Here is a 17,698-nt window from a genome sequence, read left to right on the forward strand (position 1 = left end):
CTCTAAATGACTGGAGGTGCCCTCAAAGGCCAGAGGCTTCAGATCTCAGCTAGGGATATAGGCAGTTTGTGAGTTGTCTGATAAGGGTGCTGGTCTTCTGGAATAGGAAGTGCCCTTAATCACTGAGCCACCTCTTCATCTCTCTTCTCATTTCCCTTCTTTTTCTCATTTTTTTTGTAACCAAGGAAAGTTATTCAGTGGATGAAATTCATTCTGTGCATGGCGGTTGGTTACACAGTAAATATTACATGGGCAAGTAGACTTAGCTCTAGTAGTTACAGCTGTAGGTTGCTACTTAGAGCATTGGTTTTCGCTTCACCCAATTCATGAGCTGCATAAGAAAGATTAGTAGGAACTGGACTCAATGAGTCATGTCCTATTTTATATCATTGATCTATACAATGCTACCATGTAGAAAACAAGGGCAACCAAATACATCTGAATTTGCTCTTAGAACAGATTTGGGTGCTATTTAATTGCTGTCTATCTATTTGAGTTTGTTTCTGAGATCAAAGGATGATCAGAATATGAATTGGCTAGGGCTGGGCATATAGTCTGGTTGAGTACTTTGTCTAGCATATGCAAGGTCCTGGACTTGGTTTCTAGCAGGGTGGCAGGGTGCAAATGTTTTAAGCATGGTGATTCATGTCTGTAATCTCAGTCACTTGAGAGGCTGAGGTAAAAAGAGTCTCAAATTCATTACATCCTTTCTTTATCTTTTTTGAGACAGATTAACTCTGCTATGTAGACTGAGCTTCAACTCAAGAGATCTGCTCGCCTACCTGCCATGCTTCCTGTGTACTGAGATTATGTTCAGCATTTTTTTTTTAAAGTACATCTCCTGTGCACACAAATACATACATTCCAAAGTGCATGAATGGAAGTCAGATGATTGCTTTGCTGGTTGCCACACTGGGTTTTCTACCACTATGTGGGGCTAGGGATCAAATTCAGGTTGCTAAGACCTGTTGGCAGGCCAGGCGTTGGTGGCACACGCCTTTAATCCCAGCACTCGGGAGGCAGAGACAGGCGGATCACTGTGAGTTCGAGACCAGCCTGGTCTACCGAGTGAGTTCCAGGACAGGTTCCAAAACTACAGAGAAACCCTGTCTCGAAAAACCAAAAAAAAAAAAAAAAAAAAAAAAAAGACCTGTTGGCAGGGGTCTAACCAAATAAAACATCTTGCAGGCCCAGTATCTCAAGTTCAAGGCCGCCCAAGTAGCTTAGTGAGACCCTTTTAAAACACACACACACACACACATATGATATAGCAAAATGACAGAACAGTTGACTAGCATATACCAGGCCCTTGATTCAAATTCTTCTGTGAGGGAGAGAAAAGACCCTTTGTCCACTTCACTGCTATATTTTATACATTTAATGTTTTATTTTTGAGACTAAGTCTCATGTAGTTCAGGTAAACCCTGAATTATGTAGGTTAGGATGACTTTTTTTTTTTTTTTTCTTTGAGTCAGGGTCTCTCTTTGTAGCCCTGGGTTTCATGAAAACCAGGCTGGCCTCAACTCAGAAATCTACAAATTTACCTGCCCCTGCCTTCAGGGTGCTGGGTAGCTCTGGCTGGCCTTGAACAAGAACAGATCTTTATGGGTCTCTACCTTCCAGTGCTGAGATTAAAGGCATGTGCCACCATATTCAGCCTCTTTTTAGTGGGTTAAGAGTTGTCAGATTATACATTTTGTTTCCAATATTATGGTAAAAATATTTCTGGTGCATGGTAATTCTCTTTCTCTCTCCCTCCACACACACACACACACACACACACACACACACACTTTCTCCCTCCACACACACACACACACACACACACACACACACACACACTGATTAAAAAGTATGTTTACTTAGAAAAGTAGATTCAACACCCCAAATGTAAAAACATGTTGGATTGAGTTTAGATTCCCTGATACCCTGCTCCTGACCCTAAGGAAGAAGGACTGCGTCATCCATTCACATGCCCACATAAGCTGATCCAGGCTAAGATGTTGGAAAAGTAAACTCAGAACAGTCCCAAGTCAATATGGGAAGCCATGGTAGAGAAACCTAAGATTTCTCAGAAAATTTTTTAAGTGGGAACCCTCTAATGTTACCTGGCTAGTGCTTTTCTGTGGGTTTCTCAGAATGAGTCCAAACCTCTTACAAAGCACCTTCAAACACACGTTACGGAAGGAAGTCCAGAAGGCTCTATACAAGAACTATGTAAATAATGGGTAAAGAAAACTGAGGACCAGATGCCCTTGTGTCCCAGAGTTGGAATAAGTAATTTGAAACCTAGGTGGTTTTCCTCTTCTTGGCAGACGGTCGCTCAAATACATCACGTACCCCAGCTGCCTTCTGTTTAAAGAACTTTGTGTTCTGGGCACTCTCTTGGCCCCATGCAGAGTCAAAGGAAGTGGTATCTTGATCTACAAGGTGGGTGTACTTGGTACGACCAGATCGTCCAAAATTCTTGACCTGAAAGAAGAAGGGATGATTATAGCACCAGACAAGCATGCCCTGCTCAGCAGCACCCTGTTTTCTGTTACTGAGAATCCCCATACCTGCATGACTTTTGGAAGAATGGTTTTGTTGAAATGGTCCTCAAGAGTAGGTGCACTAAAATCTCTCTTGTAGACCTCTTCATCCTCATCCTGTGGAAGAGAATCTTATTAGTCTGTGGCTCTTACTTTCCACATATGCAAACCACACATTTATTAAACACAACAACCAATCAATCAGGGGTGACTGAGACTTTCTTTAAGAGCTTGTAGCTGAGGGGGGAGACAGTGTTTTCTCGTACTGTTATGCTTCCTAGAAGCTTGTTCTGTTCCCTGCATTTAATGTGTGTTTCATGCAGATTCAGCTCTGTAAGCTCCTAAATCTCCAATCTCTTGGTATGTGTATAACTTTTCCTTGGACACCGTACTAGAAACTGAAATACAGTGAGGGAAAAGCATTCCTGATGTTCCCAAGTCAGACTCCTTTCCTGACTTTACTTTTTTATAAGTAGGAACATCACTCTCTCAATGATCTATAATCAAAAATTGAGTATCTCCTGTATGTTTTTATTATATCCTGTGAACTATTCACATGAGCAGTAGAATCTTATTATTATTATTTATTTTTATTTCATGTGAATCATGGTTTGCCTGCACGTATGTCTGTAAGGGTGTTGGATTCCCTGGAACTGGAGTTATAGAAAGTTATAAGCTGCCATGTGGGTGCTGGGAAGTGAATTGGGTCTTCTGCAAGAGCAGTCAGTACTCTTAACTGCTAAGTCATCTCTCCAGTCCCTCTTTTTTTGTTTGTGTTTCAAGACAGGGTTTCTCTGTGTAGCTTTGGAGTCTATCCTGGCACTCGCTCTGTAGACCAGGCTAGCTTCAAACTCACAGAGATCTGCCTGCCTCTGCCTCCCTAATGCTGGGATTAAAGGGGTGAGCCATCAACGGCCAGCTTTTTTTGTTTGTTTATTTTGTTTTTAACATATATATATATATGTTAAATATATATATATATGTTAAATATATATATATATTTAAAGGACTTTTTTAAATTAAAGGTTTATTTAATTATTATTCATACAGTGTTCTGTCTGCATGTAAGCCTGCACACCAGAAGAGGGCACCAGATCTCGTTACAGATGGTTGTGAGCCACCATGTGGTTGCTGGGAATTGAACTCAGGACCTCTGGAAGAGCAGGCAGTGCTCTTAACCTCTTAGCCATCTTTTCAGCCCCCTCTTTTTTTTTCCTTAAAAGATTATTTTATAGCCTCTTCTCTTCCTTTCTTTCCCTCCCTCCATCTGTCTGTCTGTCCTGCCCCGCTCCTCTCTCCTGCTGCTCCTGTCCCCAGAGGCCAGTTTCCCCATCCCTTCCCTAATAAAACACCCCTTCACTTGAACTCTTTCCAATGGCATCTTTCTATCTCATGCCGCCTTTTTAAAATTACAACCCAAGTTTTAAAATTGGGTTTGAAAAAATCCAATAAAGAGGAAGATGAGCAGTTGTTTTAGGAAGGGTTAAATGACACAAAAAATTAAAAGAAATAAGAAAAAAATGATTCTATGTGTATGGGTATCTGTATATATGTCTGTGTACCATGTGTGTGTCTGGTACCTGTTGAGGCCAGAAGACGGTATAGGATTCCCTGGAACTGGAGTTACTGTTGAGTTGAGGAGGGCCATGTGGGTCCTCTGGAAGAGCAGTCAGTGTTCTAACCACTGAGCCATCTCTCTAGTCCCTGCACTGTACAAGTCCCACCACCACATTAATGTTTCTAAAATACAACTCTTGTATTTCTGTCTTTCTAAAAAATGTCATTAGTTCTATTCTTTTTCCTGGCTTTTTTCCAAGATAGGGCATTGATATTCTTGGCCCACCCTCATTTGGAACTTGTGTTATTTCTAACTGCATCCTGAGTGCTGATTACAGGTATGTGCCACCAAAGAGAGCTTTCTGTGCTCCGTTCTTGTCTAAAGGCAGAGGCAGATGGATCTCCAGTTGTTCAAGAGTAGCTTGGTCCACATAATAAGTTTAAGATTAGCCAGTTACACAGTGAGATCCTATCTCCAAAAAAAGGGGGAAAAAAAAAAAAAAGACAGAAAAAGTCAGGACTAGCTGGGCGTTGGTGGTGCACGCCTTCAATCCCAGCACTCAGGAAGAAGAGGCAGGCGGATCTCTGTGAGTTTGAAGCCAGCCTGGTCTACAGAGTGAGTGCCAGGACAGGCTCCAAAGCTACACAGAGAAACCCTGTCTAAAAAAATAACTGGGCGCCGGGCGTTGGTGGCGCACGCCTTTAATCCCAGCACTCGGGAGGCAGAGGCAGGCGGATCTCTGTGAGTTCGAGACCAGCCTGGTCTACAGAGCGAGTTCCAGGACAGCCTCCAAGACAATACAGAGAAACCCTGTCTCGAAAAACCAAAAAAAAAAAAAAAAAAAAAAAAAAACTGGGCACCTCAATGTAAACATTTAACAGGGCTTTTGTTTGTTTTGAGACAGGGTGTCACTATGTAGCTCACTCTGTAGACCAGGCAGGCCTCAAACTCAGAGACCTACCTGCTTCTGCCTCTGGTGGGACTACAAGTATACACTACCACCACAACACCTGGCCTACCTCTGTAGTTTTTGTATTATTACCTTTCTCTTTCTTAAAAATCATTTAATCTCACAAGTTATTTATCCAGATGAAGAGTTTGGTTTTTATATAAATTAAGTTCATTTGGCCATGAAATGATTTCTAAGGGGTTTGAGAACCTAATTAGTGGAGTATATAGCTCATAGTCTCATTTCCTTAATGCTATTCATCATCTGTGAGAGCTAACTATAAGAAAGAAGTTGTTGGTTCTTTTTTTTTTTTTGGTTTTTCAAGACAGGGTTTCTCTGTATTGTTTTTTGGACCACGTCCTGGAACTCGCTTGGTAGACCAGGCTGGTCTTGAACTCACAGAGATCCGCCTGCCTCTGCCTCCCGAGTGCTGGGATTAAAGGCGTGTGCCACCACCGCCCGGCGAAGTTGTTGGTTCTTGTTGCTTCCTTTTGTTAAGGAGTGTATTTACATTCTTGGGTAAAAGACCTGAAAGTGTTTTGGGTTTATCCAACCTCATGGACTGACTCTGCACCAACACACCTACAAAACTGTAAATCTACTATTTTATGTATCATCCCCTACCTCTGATACAGGGTTTCTGTGTAGCTCTGGCTGTCTTGGAACTCTCTCTGTAGAGTCAGAGAGATCTGCCTGGCTCTGTCTCCTGAGTGTTGGGATTAAAGGTGTGCACCGCTATGAGTCAGTCTGTCTTAATGAAACTTCTTTTTAGTGTACAGATGGCAATATCATGTCACAATGTCAAAAGGTTCAACATGCCTGTAAATTAATCCTATTGCCCAGCTTTTTGACTCCCTTTTCACTTACCATGAAGAAGGCACCCCGGTGATAATACTTTTGTAAAAACTTGTATTTTCCCTTAACGGCTTTGTTGGTAATGACTTTGCCATTTGCCCGAAGTTCAGCTCGCCTTTCCTCCTCAGTCAGGTTTCTCATTCGCTCAATTTCTGCTTTCTCCTTTTCAAGTCTATTCAGAGAGCAAAAGTGTTAGTACTTTCCAAATCCAGAAAGCCCAAATATCTGAAGATAATGGTCTCATCTTCTTTCCGCCATTATTTATCTTTTCACATTTCATTCATTCATTCATTCATTCACTCATTCCCAGCAGGTCTGCTATATAGCTAGCCTGGAACTCTCAACTTCAGACTCATCAACTGCTAGTATTATAGATAGGCTCATGCTGCTGCACCCAGCTACATTTTTAGTTCTGGTTACTACTGCTTGTTAGAAGTCAAGATTGGGAGTTCAGTGTACAAAAACATGAGTTGGTCTTCATTATCTTGTTTACCAGAACAGGATTGTAAACATTACAAAGTTGATTCTAGCTTTTCTGAGGTTCAGACATACAATGTTTGATTTTACAACACTAATTCTGTCTTCCCTCAAATACTTTAGCTTTTAAAAAAAAACTAAGTGAATTAAAAAAAAATTGCTAACACAGCTCATAATCTTTCAGAAGCATAATGTAATCCATATATTACCTGTCACAAATTAAGGATTACCAATGTTAAGTACAATAGATTTAAATCTTATTCTGGGGAGAAAGGGAGGTTATATCCTCTTTCTCTGACGAATATATGTGTGTGTATAATTTAACATGGAAGTCTAATGCAAGGGCTGGGGATGTGACTCAGTGGTAGAGTGCTTACAGAGGGTGCACAAAGCCTGATTCCTACCCCTAGCACTATAGAAACTGGGCATGGGGCCACATGCTTGTAACTAGCACTCAGGAAGCAAAGTCAGAGGAGCAGAAACTCAAGGTCACCATTGACTACATACACACCGTCTTAAAAAACAAGAAAAATGTCCAAGAATAACTCAACTCCAGCTATAGGGGAGGTGATGCCCTCCCCCTGCTCTGGATTCCATAGGCACCTATACTCACAGATATATATCCACACACTTATACACATAATTAAAAAAATCTCAGGCTGGAGAGAAGGCTCAGCAGTTAGGAGCACTGGCTGCTTTTCCAGAGGTCCTGAATTCAATTCCCACATGGTGGCTCACAACCATCTGTAATGGGATCTGGTGACCTCTTTTGGTGTGCATTAAGACAGAGCATTCGTGTACATATAATCCATAAATAAATAAATCCTGAAAAAAAAATCTCAGTCAGGTATTGATGGCTCACTCCTTTAATCCCAGCACTTGGGAGGCAGAGGCAGAGGTAGGCTGATCTCTGTGAGTTCAAGGCCAGCCTGGTCTACAGAGCAAGTTCCAGGACAGCCTCCAAAACAATACAGAGAAACCCTGTCTCGAAATACAAACAAACAAACCAAAAAAAAAAAAAAAAAAAAAAAACCTCAAGTCTGGCATGGTGGTGCACACCTTTAATCCCAGCCCCGGAGGCAGAGACAGGTGGATGTTTGAGTTTGAGGCAGCCTGGACTACACAGTGAGTTCCAGAACAGTCAAGGACCCTGTCTCAAAGGGGGAAAAAAAAAAAAAAAAAGCCAACTATAAGAACATTAGAGGGGCTGGAGAGATGGTTCAGTGGTTAAAAGCACTGATTGCTCTTCCAGAGGACCCAGGTTCAGTTCTCAGCACCCACATGGTAGCCCACAATTGTCTGTATCTATAGTTTTATGGGACCCAACACCCTTACATAGGCAAAACACCTATGTACATTAAAAAAAAAAAAGAACATCAGAAACTACAAAATGAAGACAGTTATGCAGGGAGGCTTTACTTTGTGGGTTAGCAGTTCAGACATGAACTTGCTCTTCAAGGTGCTTACTGCTCTGCACTCTTAGATGTAGAATCTGCTCCTCTACCCCTTTCTCCTGGGCTGCCCTTGGCTCCATCTGAATAATAAAAAAATAGCACAGAAGTGACATATGAGCTCTAAAACTCAGGAGACCTTGCTAGTTTCCATTATGCCTGGAGGTGCAACGTGAGCAAACCAGGACTAAGGAGAAACGAGGTATCTGGCCCGAAAGCCAGCACCAGTTGTCAGACACACGTTCTGGCCCAGTCAGTCCTCCAGCTGCAGGCATCATACAGGTGGCCCACTGAGACTACACGAAGAGCTGCTTTGTCAGCCTCCACAGACGAGCCACTGCCATTCAAGCCATCAATGGCCTTCCCAGTACTCACGCTTCTCGGTCTTCTCTGTCCCTCTTGATTCTTTTGAGCTCTCGGACTTTCCATGCCTCATATTCCTCCTCATCGTTTTCATCATCGGTGTTGAGTGCATCCAGTGCAGCGAGAGAGCGCTTGTTCTCCTCCAGTTCTTTCTTGGTCTCTTCTTCTACAATCTGCGTAAGGAAAACAACTCAGCCACTGGACCCATGTCTATGACCTCATTATGCAGACCCTTGCACCCACTCCACGGCCGCTCCCAGCACCTTTAGTGTGTACTTGCGCCGCTCCTCAGCCATGCGTTTTGCTTCCTGCTCCAGTTCCTTCTGCTTCAAAGCTTCAGCTTCCCGTTCTTGAACTGTCACTCGGTCCTTCCTGCATCACAGAAGTCCTGTTAATTGCCCAAAGTCCTTAGAGTGGAACTGTATCCCTCTAGATCTAGTCCTGTTCAAATCAGACAAAGCCCAAACCAGGAAGCAATTCAGCTCTATCTCCCCCAGTAGAGACTGAATAAGACGTGTGTGTGTGTGTGTGTGTGTGTGTGTGTGTCAGAGAGAGGGAGAGAGACATGTTCTATTCCTGGTTTTTTAATACTTTCCTTAAATTTAAAAAAATTTTCATTTTTGTTCACTTTTTGAGACAGTGACCCACTTGCCTCTGCCTCCTGCGTGCGTGTATTAAAGGTGTGGCACTGGATGCCCAGGAACTGGAGTTACAGATGGTTGTTAGTTACCATGTGGGTGCTGGGAACTGAACCTGGGTGCTCTGAAGACAACTAACTAATGATCTTAACTGCTGATACATCTTTCTAAGCACCTTGTCTGTTTGACAAGACTTTTATGGAGTGCTGCTTAGCCTCAAACTCATGGCAATCCTCCTGCCTTAGCCTCCCAGAATGTTAGGATTAAAAACAATTTACCATAATGCCTAGCTAGGTAAGTCATCTACCAACTGAGCTTTTATTTCTATCCCTAAATACAGCATGATTTCTTTTCCCTCTTCTGGTGATGGGATTTGAATTGGCTTTACTACTTAGCCATATCTTCTGCTGTTTTATTTTATTATTATCATTATCAAAAATCTTTAAATAGTGAGTTCAATGCCAGCCTGGTCTACAGAGTAAATTATAGGACAGCCAGGACTGTTACACAGAGAAGCAGTCTTGAAACCATGCAATCCCCCATCAAAAAAAAAAAAAATCATGTGTTTGGATGTCTTGTCTACATGTATGTCTGTATACTGAGTGCATGTCTGATACCCATGAAGGCTGGAAGAGGACACTAAAACCCATGAAGGTGAAGTCACACACAGTTATGAGCTACTGTATAGCTTTTGGAAGAGCAGCAAGAACTATTAATCTCTCTTTTTTTGAGACAGTTTCTCTCACTGTCCTGGAACTCGCTCTGTAGATCAGGCTGGCCTTGAACTCACAGAAATCCACCTGCCTCTGCCTCCTGAGTGCTGGGATTACAGGCATGTGCCACCACTGCCTGGTAGAACTATTAATCTCTGAGCCATCTCTCATATTATTATTTTAAGTGTATTATATATATATGTACATATATATATATATATATATATATATATATATGAGTGTATGATATGTATACATGATGGTGAAGCTCAGAGCACTTTTGGAAATTGGTTTTCTACTTCACTATATGGGAACTGGAGATTAAACTCAGGCATCAGGCTTGGTACCACGTACTTTTACCTACTGAATCATCTGGCTGGTCCCACTGTTTTTATTTTTTTGACACAAGATGGCACTATATTGTCCAACCTGGCCTCAGCCTCTTGCATAGCTGGGGCTACAGGGCTGTATCACCAGTTGATACTAGATCTTTTTGCTGTTTTGATACAGAGTCTTATGTAGCTCACACAAGCCTCACACAGCCATCTTTTCATCCACCAAAGCAGGCCTTGAACTTTGCTATGTAGTCAGGCTGGCATTGAACACTGGATGTTTGAGATAGTATTTTCATTACTACTTCTCAAATATGTGGATTACAGGCCTGTGCCCTAATGTCTAGCTTCATCTCAGGTCTTCACAGCACCAAGCTTCCCTTAATAGTTGGTCAATGACTATTTAACAAGAATCCCACTGGGTTGACTGTAAATAGTAGGATTCCTAAGCATTAGGAAAGAAATTTGTTTTATAAGCTTAATTTTGTGTTTAAAACATGATTTTCCGGGACTGGAGAGATGGCTCAAAGATTAAGAACACTGGCTACTCTTCCGGAGATCCTGAGTTCAATTCCCAGCAACCACATGGTGGCTCACAACCATATATAATGAGATCTGGTGCCCTCTTCAGGTATGCAGACAGAACACTGCATACTAAATAAATAAATAAATCTAAAAAAGAAAAAAAAGTAGAAGGAGGGATATTCAGCTGGCCACTTTCTCTGCCTCTCTGAGCTAGCGGGTTTTCACTCTAGCATTTGGCTCCCAAGTCTTTACTGATAAAATAGAACAATAGAGACTTAGTTAAAAACAATACCTTCAGTAGATCTGCTAACATCTGGCTTCTTCTCAGCACTTTGGCTACAGGGACAGGGCACTGAGAAGACGACTTTCTTTACAGGAAAATGTGGGATTCAGAGCCTTCTATTGTCAGACATGTAACTTAATCATGTGGATTCTGTCCTGGTTTGACTATTTTTTCCCTTTTCCTCTTCTGGGGATTGAACCTAGGCCCTTGTGCATACTACTAAGCAGGCATTTATCACTGACCAATATCCCTTGTCTCTTTTGTGAGAATTAGCTAATTTTGTAGCTCAGAGTGGTCTTGAACTAGCAATACTCCTACGTCAGTCTACTGAGTAGCTGGGAACACAGGCCTGGCTTGGCAGGTGTGGCAGACACTTACTTTCGAATGAAGACAGGCTTAAGTCGAGGCTCCATTTCATCTTCACTGTCTGTGTACTCCTCATACTCAGACTCTGACTCCGACTCTTCCCCAGAGCGCCCTTCGTCTTCTAATTCCATGACTTCCATCTCTTCATTTTTCCTCTCCTGTGCTCGCTGACGCATCATGCCACGGCGCCGCTCTATTTCCTATATCAAGACATACAGCTTAGCCAGTTATTCAAATGGCCTGTGCTTCAAGCCTGTTTTCTTGGTGCTAATGACCAATCTTGGGGCTTTGTGCACACCAAATTCAGTCCTACTACTGAACCCTTAACATAGCTTTGATTTTGTCTTCAACAGGTTCAAGAGATTCTGATATGATTAACCATAATTCAGCATGATTTCATTTTCAGTCTTAACCCCAACAGACAGGAATCACAATCAGAGTTCAGCTAGAAGTAGCAAATTTTGTGCCTTTATAGCCTCAACAAATGAGCACTGCCCCAACTTTTTTTTTTGTGCCTTGGAGGAAAAAATTCCGTATTATTCCTCTTACTTCATCATCAATTTCTTCCTCCTCTTCTTCACTGCTATCTTCTCGTTCCATGCGCCAGGCATCTCCTTCTACTTCTGAATCACTTTCTCCTACCACTTCAGGCTCCACTATTTTCCGGTGTCGAGCCAATCTGAGAAGCAGAATTTCCAAGTGTACTATTAATATCAAAAAAATAAGGGAACACCAACCACATTTGTTTGGCTGCAGAGTCCTTGCTTTCTTTCTCCTTTCTCCTCCTTCTCTCCCTTCCCCTCTCTCCAAGAGTTTTACTCTTAAGCCCAGGCTGGCCTGTTCAAACACAGTAGTCCTCCCGCTGCAGCCTCTTTAGTCCTGGGGTAACAGTGCAGTCACCACACATAGCAATAGTGAACCTTTTTCTTGTTTTTCCTCTCTCTTTGAGTCAGGATTTCTCAGTGTTGCTCTGGCTGACTGCTCTGTAGACCAGGCTGGCCTCAAACTCAGAGATCCACTTGCCCAATATTGAAGTCTTAAGACGGAAAAACTAAAGTTCAGATTCAAGAAACTAAAACAGTAAGAACGTCTGAAAACAACATAAGGAGTCATACTGATGTCTATCTAAAATTAGATATAATACATTTAAGTCTATGTGTATACCCAAATAATTTAAATAATTTTCTACCTGGGTTGACAACATTCCCCTCCCCAACAGCCACAGACCATCTAATAAAAAACCCTTAATCAGATATGAGAAACCTCCCTTTCAAATTGTTGGACGGGGAAAGGACTCCTAAAACATTATAGGCTATTACTGTTGCTCTTGGTAGCTTCCCAGAGGTTGAAGGCAAGTGACTATTGTCTAACACACCATGCACTTTGGACACAGGCTATGGAGAATCCAAGTTGTATCTGATTTGAAAGGCCCCTCCATGAGGATTAGTTTTCACAGTACTAGAAGACACCATGGTAGTTTCCAAGAGAGGGAGGCAACTAAAGCCCTCACCATCTATGACACCTCTGAACTACAGTAAGGCATGATAACTTTATGGGTGCAGTAATGACACACCTATCTTAGTGGTAACCAAGAGCTCTCTAATTGGACTTAAGGCTTGTTCAGCAAAAAGGAAATCATGCCTGGTACTGGAAACCTAGTCAACTACCCACAGCTACTGAGATCAGGAATTTTGGAGGAGTACCTATAACTGCCACTTTACTAAAACCTCTTTATTTAACTTTATGTGTTGGTGTGAAGGTATCAGATCCCCTGGAACTGGAGTTACAGACAGTTGTGAACTGCCATATAGGTGCTGGGAACTGAACTCCAGTCCTCTGGTAGAACAGCCAATTCTCTTAACTGCTCATTCATCTCTCCAGCCCCTTACTAGACCCTCTTAATTCCTAAGTGCATTCTAAATTATTTATATTTATACCTACAGATAAATGTAGTGCTCATCCCTCATCAAAGAAATCTTTCTTTGCAACAGAAGGAGACTATTACAGAAAATTACAACCAATCAAAATTCAAAAAACAAGTGATGATGTGGTATCCAGTCCCAACTAATTTCTATAACATAACTCCTACACTTGAGGCCTGGGGAATATCGTAGAAGAGGGGGAAGAGAGATTTAAGAGTCAGAAGAACATAAAATCTTCTGTGAAAGAACATGCCCTATATCTCAGGGAAGCTACAGACCCATGAATTCTGAGCAACATGGCTATCTAAACAAGACATGAACAAGTACTACACCAATAGACATACTAACTTAGAAGTGTGAAATTTCATAGGGCCCCAGCCCCATTCAAAGAACTTGAGGCTACTAAGGAATGCTGACCTTAGAAGAAATAGATTTTCCCAGGGAAAAGTCCCTGCCCCCAATTAGTTATCCTATACCAAATGGCCAGTCCTGAAATCATATACACAAGTAACACATACAGACTGTTGAATTTATTTATTTATTTATTTGGTTTTTCGAGACAGGGTTTCTCTGTGGCTTTGGAGGCTGTCCTGGAACTCGCTCTGTAGACCAGGCTGGCCTCGAACTCACAGAGAACCGCCTGCCTCTGCCTCCCGAGTGCTGGGATTAAAGGCGTGCGCCACCAACGCCCGGCTTGAATTTATTTATTTAGGTACGTGTGTGTATGAATTAACAACTTAAGAAAAAGAGGCCAGCTAGCAGGTGGTGGTACATGCCTCTAATCTCAGCACTCTGGAGGTAGAAGCAGGAGTATCTCTGTAAGTTCCAGGCCAGCCTGGCCTACAAAGGGAGTTCCAGGACAGCCAGGGCTACCAGACAGAGAAAAACAGCAGCAGCAACAAAAACAACAAAGGAAAGAAAAAGTTATGAATCTGAGGCAGCAAGGGGAGAGTTAGAAAGAGGAAAGGGGGAAATGATGTAATTATGTTTTAAATTAAAAAAAATTAAAAATTATACATACAGCTCAACAAACTAAAACAGAATAGAGAGCACATAGCTAAGTTGGGCCTAAAATATTAGTTTAGGTGTGATGTTGGGGAACACTAGGGATCAAGTAGCTTACAGTTTCATTAGGTCATATTACATTCACCTCAACACAGTACTTTTGTGAAACTGGGACTTGGTGGTTGCTGTAACAAAAGGCAATTAAACATGAAATTAAACAGGCTGATTCAAAGGTCTGAGAAGTTGGCAGTATCCAATAATTTCTAGTGAGTTACTAGTAAATGGTTTGTAAGAGTGAAAATTGTAGGCATACAATTTTCAAGTGGTTTAGTTGTTAGTTGTTGGATGTATCTATTCAATAAAATAAATGGCTAGGCATTGTATTATATGCTCAGTACTTTGGAAGTGAAGGCAGGGGGATCAGGAGCTGATCACATATTGAGTTCAAGGCCAGCCTGGTCACATTAGATTCTCAAAAACCCAAAGGTAGCTAGCTGGGCGGTGGTGGCGCACACCTTTAATCCCAAAACTTGGGAGGCAGAGGCAGGTGGAGTTCTGTGAGTTCAAAGCCAGGCTGGTCTACAGAGTGAGTCCCAGGACAGGCTCCAAAGATACACAGAGAAACCCTGTCTCGGAAAACCAAAAGAAACCCAAAGGTAAATACAAAAACAAATAAGCTAATAAATAATTGGAACTGTATTGATTCATGTTGTCTGTGAAAAGTTATTTAAAATTTTATTATTGTATTCATGATGTGTCATATTTATATACACATATACACACATACATATATGTATAGAGAGAGAGAGAGAGAGAGAGAGAGAGAGAGAGAGAGAGAGAGAGAGAGAGAAGAATGAATGCAGAAATGCATGTACCACAGCATGTCACAGTATGTTTGTTGAAATCAGAGGACAAATTTCAGGAGTTTGTTTCAGGAATGATGGACCTCAGGTTGTCAGGCCTACATGACAAACAATTTTACATACTGAAACTCCCTGCCAGTCTTCCCAAATTGAAACACTATGAACTGTGATAGTTCAGGATATCTTACCTGTTCTGATCCCTAACTGGGAGTTCTCTTTCCAACATGAGTCCACATACCACACCATGTCTTTCCTCCTACTTGTCTTAATTTTTTCCCCTGAGATAGGGTTTCTCTGTATAGCTTTGAAGCCTGTCCTGGAACCCGCTCTGTAGACTAGGCTGGCCTTGAACTCACAAAGATCCACTTGCCTCTGCCTCCCAGGTGCATGGGATTAAATGTGTGAGCCATCACTGCTGGGCTCTAATTGGCATTCTTACTTATTGGTCTTTAGAACAAGTACAAGAGCACAGTGTGGTGGTTCACACCTGTAATGTCAATGCTGAGAAGACTGAGACAGGAGGATCATTGCTAAGTTCCAGGTCATTCTGGGCTACAATACAAAACTTGGGAGGCAGAAGCAGGCAAATCTCTTGAGTTTGGTTCCAGCCTGGTCCACATAGTGAGTTCAAGGATGGTCAGGGATAAACAGAAAAACCCTGTTTTGAAAAAACAAAAACAAAAAACCCAACCCTCCCAACCAAAAAATAAAACAAAAAAACCAAAACCCTATATGAATAAAATCAGTTTCCCAAATATTTACTATAAAAATATTTTTATAGTGAAAAGACTTCCTGCAACAGATCAACTAGTGCTGTTTTCTCTTTATCAGCTAATTAGAGTCACTAGGCCTAGAAGTATGGAGGTGTCTTCTGAAGTTGCTACTTTTTAGCTATGTAGCTTTGGTCATGCCACTTCCCTAACCCTTTGCTGCCTTAGTTCCTCACTTGTGATATAGGTACAGTAGTACCAATTTTGTAAGAACGTCTACAGATTGCAAGAATTAGCAAATGTAACTTATTTGGGATACTATATATGGCACACAGTAAGCACAATATTATCAACTATCATCTCCATGAGAGCTCTCAGTTCAGAAAATGTAACTCTAGTCATACCTTTCTTCCACATCTTCACTAATTCGATTCTGTAAACGCCGAAGTCGGGGGTCACTGGATGAATCCTCCTCCTGTTCCTCAGGTTCTGCTTCTTGTTCCTTAGCTTTCTTAATGAACTGAAATTCTTCATCCTCTTCATCTGAGGACTCCATAGGGGCATAATCTGGCCTCTTTCCGGACACATAACGCTTTACCTTCACTTTTTCCATTGAAATCTCACCTGGACAAGAAAGATAATTTGTTTCAGTAACCTTTCCCAATTCCCTACAACTCTTGGCCTTTGCAGACAGAACCTAAGTTCTTGATGGACCGGAGTCTAGATCGGATATGGCAGCTATTATCCAAGTATATATTCATCTATCAGTGCTCTCTTATAAAGACTATGGCATGGGAAGGCATTTTATAAATACCAACACTAAGTCATCAAGAGGTACCTTGGGGACAACAAAGTAGAAGACTGTGAAGAGTGAAACTGTAGACCCACCCCAAATTCATGCTTTGTCATCTCAGCCCTTAGTGGTGATTTGAATGAGAACATCTCCCATAGGATCAGATGTTTGGACACTTGGTTCCCAGCTCCTCCCTTTGCGATGCTATTATAGCCTTTACAACATCATTTAATATTCTAATTTTTATCAATTTCTACCTTCTGATGCTGAACCAGACGTTCTCCTCTAAAACACAAACAAGTTGGAGCTGGAGACATGGCTCAGCAGCCAAGAGTACCTCTGTTCATGCAAGGACCTGGATTCACATTCCAGCATCTACATGGCAGTCTGTAACAGTCTGATACTCCAGTTCTGAGGGTCTCACGCCCTCTTCCGGCCTCTCTGAGTAATGAACCCACATGGTGGCTGGCACACATACACGCAAGCAGAACATCCATACACATATAATAAACAAATAGACAAAACAAACAATTCCAGTGACCAGAAAGAGAATAAAAACAAATGAAATTATACTAATAACATGAGGAAATCCTTATAACCAAACTGGGAAAATCAAAGGTAGCTTTAGATATAACATACACACAAAAACCTCCCGCTCCCTTTTTCCTTGTAATTTTATTTTTGTTATTGTTTTGGTTGTGAGTCTAGCCTTTAGCGGCTGAGCCATCTCCGTAGTCCTATTTTCACTATTTTTAACGACGCTGTGTGTGGATACGTGCAGGTACCAGCAGAGGCTAGAGGTTCAGGTCTCCCGGGATTTGGGGTTACAAGTAGTTATTGAGTCGCCTGATGTGTGTGCTGGCAGCTGAACTCGGGTCCTCTGTAAAGGCAGAGCCACCACCTCTCCAGCCTCCTTTACTTTTTACTTTGAGAGGTGATCTCACTAGGTCGATCAGATAGATGCAAGTGGATCCCGCCTCCCCCAATCTCTAGGGTGCATGACAAGGTGCGAATTTAGGTGGGACGGAGGGAGAAGGTGAGGCTAGGTCTTCAGAGTCAATGGGGCTGATATGGCCAACCTAAGGCAGGTTGGAGGGATACAGACGCTGCAAAAGGTAAGATCAGACAGGAGGGGAGGGGAACCAGTACCTTTCTCATTGCGAACTGGGACGGCCCCAGCCGTAGACTGAATGGGCGGTTGCTTCATGAGTGCGCTTGGGACCGACATGGTGACGGCTGCGGTGGAGACTCCCAAAATTTGGTTAAATCCTAACAACGAAGTCCAAGAAACACAATAACGCTTCCCACCTAGCGCCGCCAGACACGGCTGCGCGACTGACAGAAACGACTTCCGGCAGAGCTAG

General features: G+C 42.1%; 1 protein-coding gene across 1 annotated transcript; it reads right to left on the bottom strand.

Annotated features, from left to right (window-relative positions):
* Positions 1 to 1,842: 1,842 nt before the first annotated feature.
* Positions 1,843 to 17,697, bottom strand: Mfap1 (microfibril associated protein 1). Its single transcript, XM_005068524.4, has 9 exons — positions 17,484 to 17,697; positions 15,946 to 16,165; positions 11,591 to 11,720; positions 11,054 to 11,241; positions 8,448 to 8,556; positions 8,197 to 8,357; positions 5,906 to 6,065; positions 2,559 to 2,648; positions 1,843 to 2,472 (listed from the first exon to the last, which is right to left on the bottom strand). Exons 1-9 carry the CDS (start codon positions 17,560 to 17,562, stop codon positions 2,290 to 2,292), a joined length of 1,320 nt encoding a protein of 439 aa, XP_005068581.1. The 5' UTR covers positions 17,563 to 17,697; the 3' UTR covers positions 1,843 to 2,289.
* Between the last annotated feature and the right edge of the window lies 1 nt (position 17,698).

This window comes from Mesocricetus auratus, unplaced genomic scaffold (genome assembly GCF_017639785.1).
Source record: "Mesocricetus auratus isolate SY011 unplaced genomic scaffold, BCM_Maur_2.0 Super-Scaffold_100004, whole genome shotgun sequence".
NCBI lineage: Eukaryota > Metazoa > Chordata > Mammalia > Rodentia > Cricetidae > Mesocricetus > Mesocricetus auratus.

Coding starts and splice junctions, on each gene's coding strand:
- Mfap1 (XM_005068524.4), bottom strand. CDS start 17,562: ATGTCGGTCCCAAGCGCACTCATGAAGCAACCGCCCATTCAGTCTACG. Junction 16,166..17,483: donor CCCAGTTCGCAATGAGAAAG/GTACTGGTTCCC, acceptor TTTCTTGTCCAG/GTGAGATTTCAATGGAAAAA. Junction 2,473..2,558: donor TTCTTCCAAAAGTCATGCAG/GTATGGGGATTC, acceptor TTCTTCTTTCAG/GTCAAGAATTTTGGACGATC.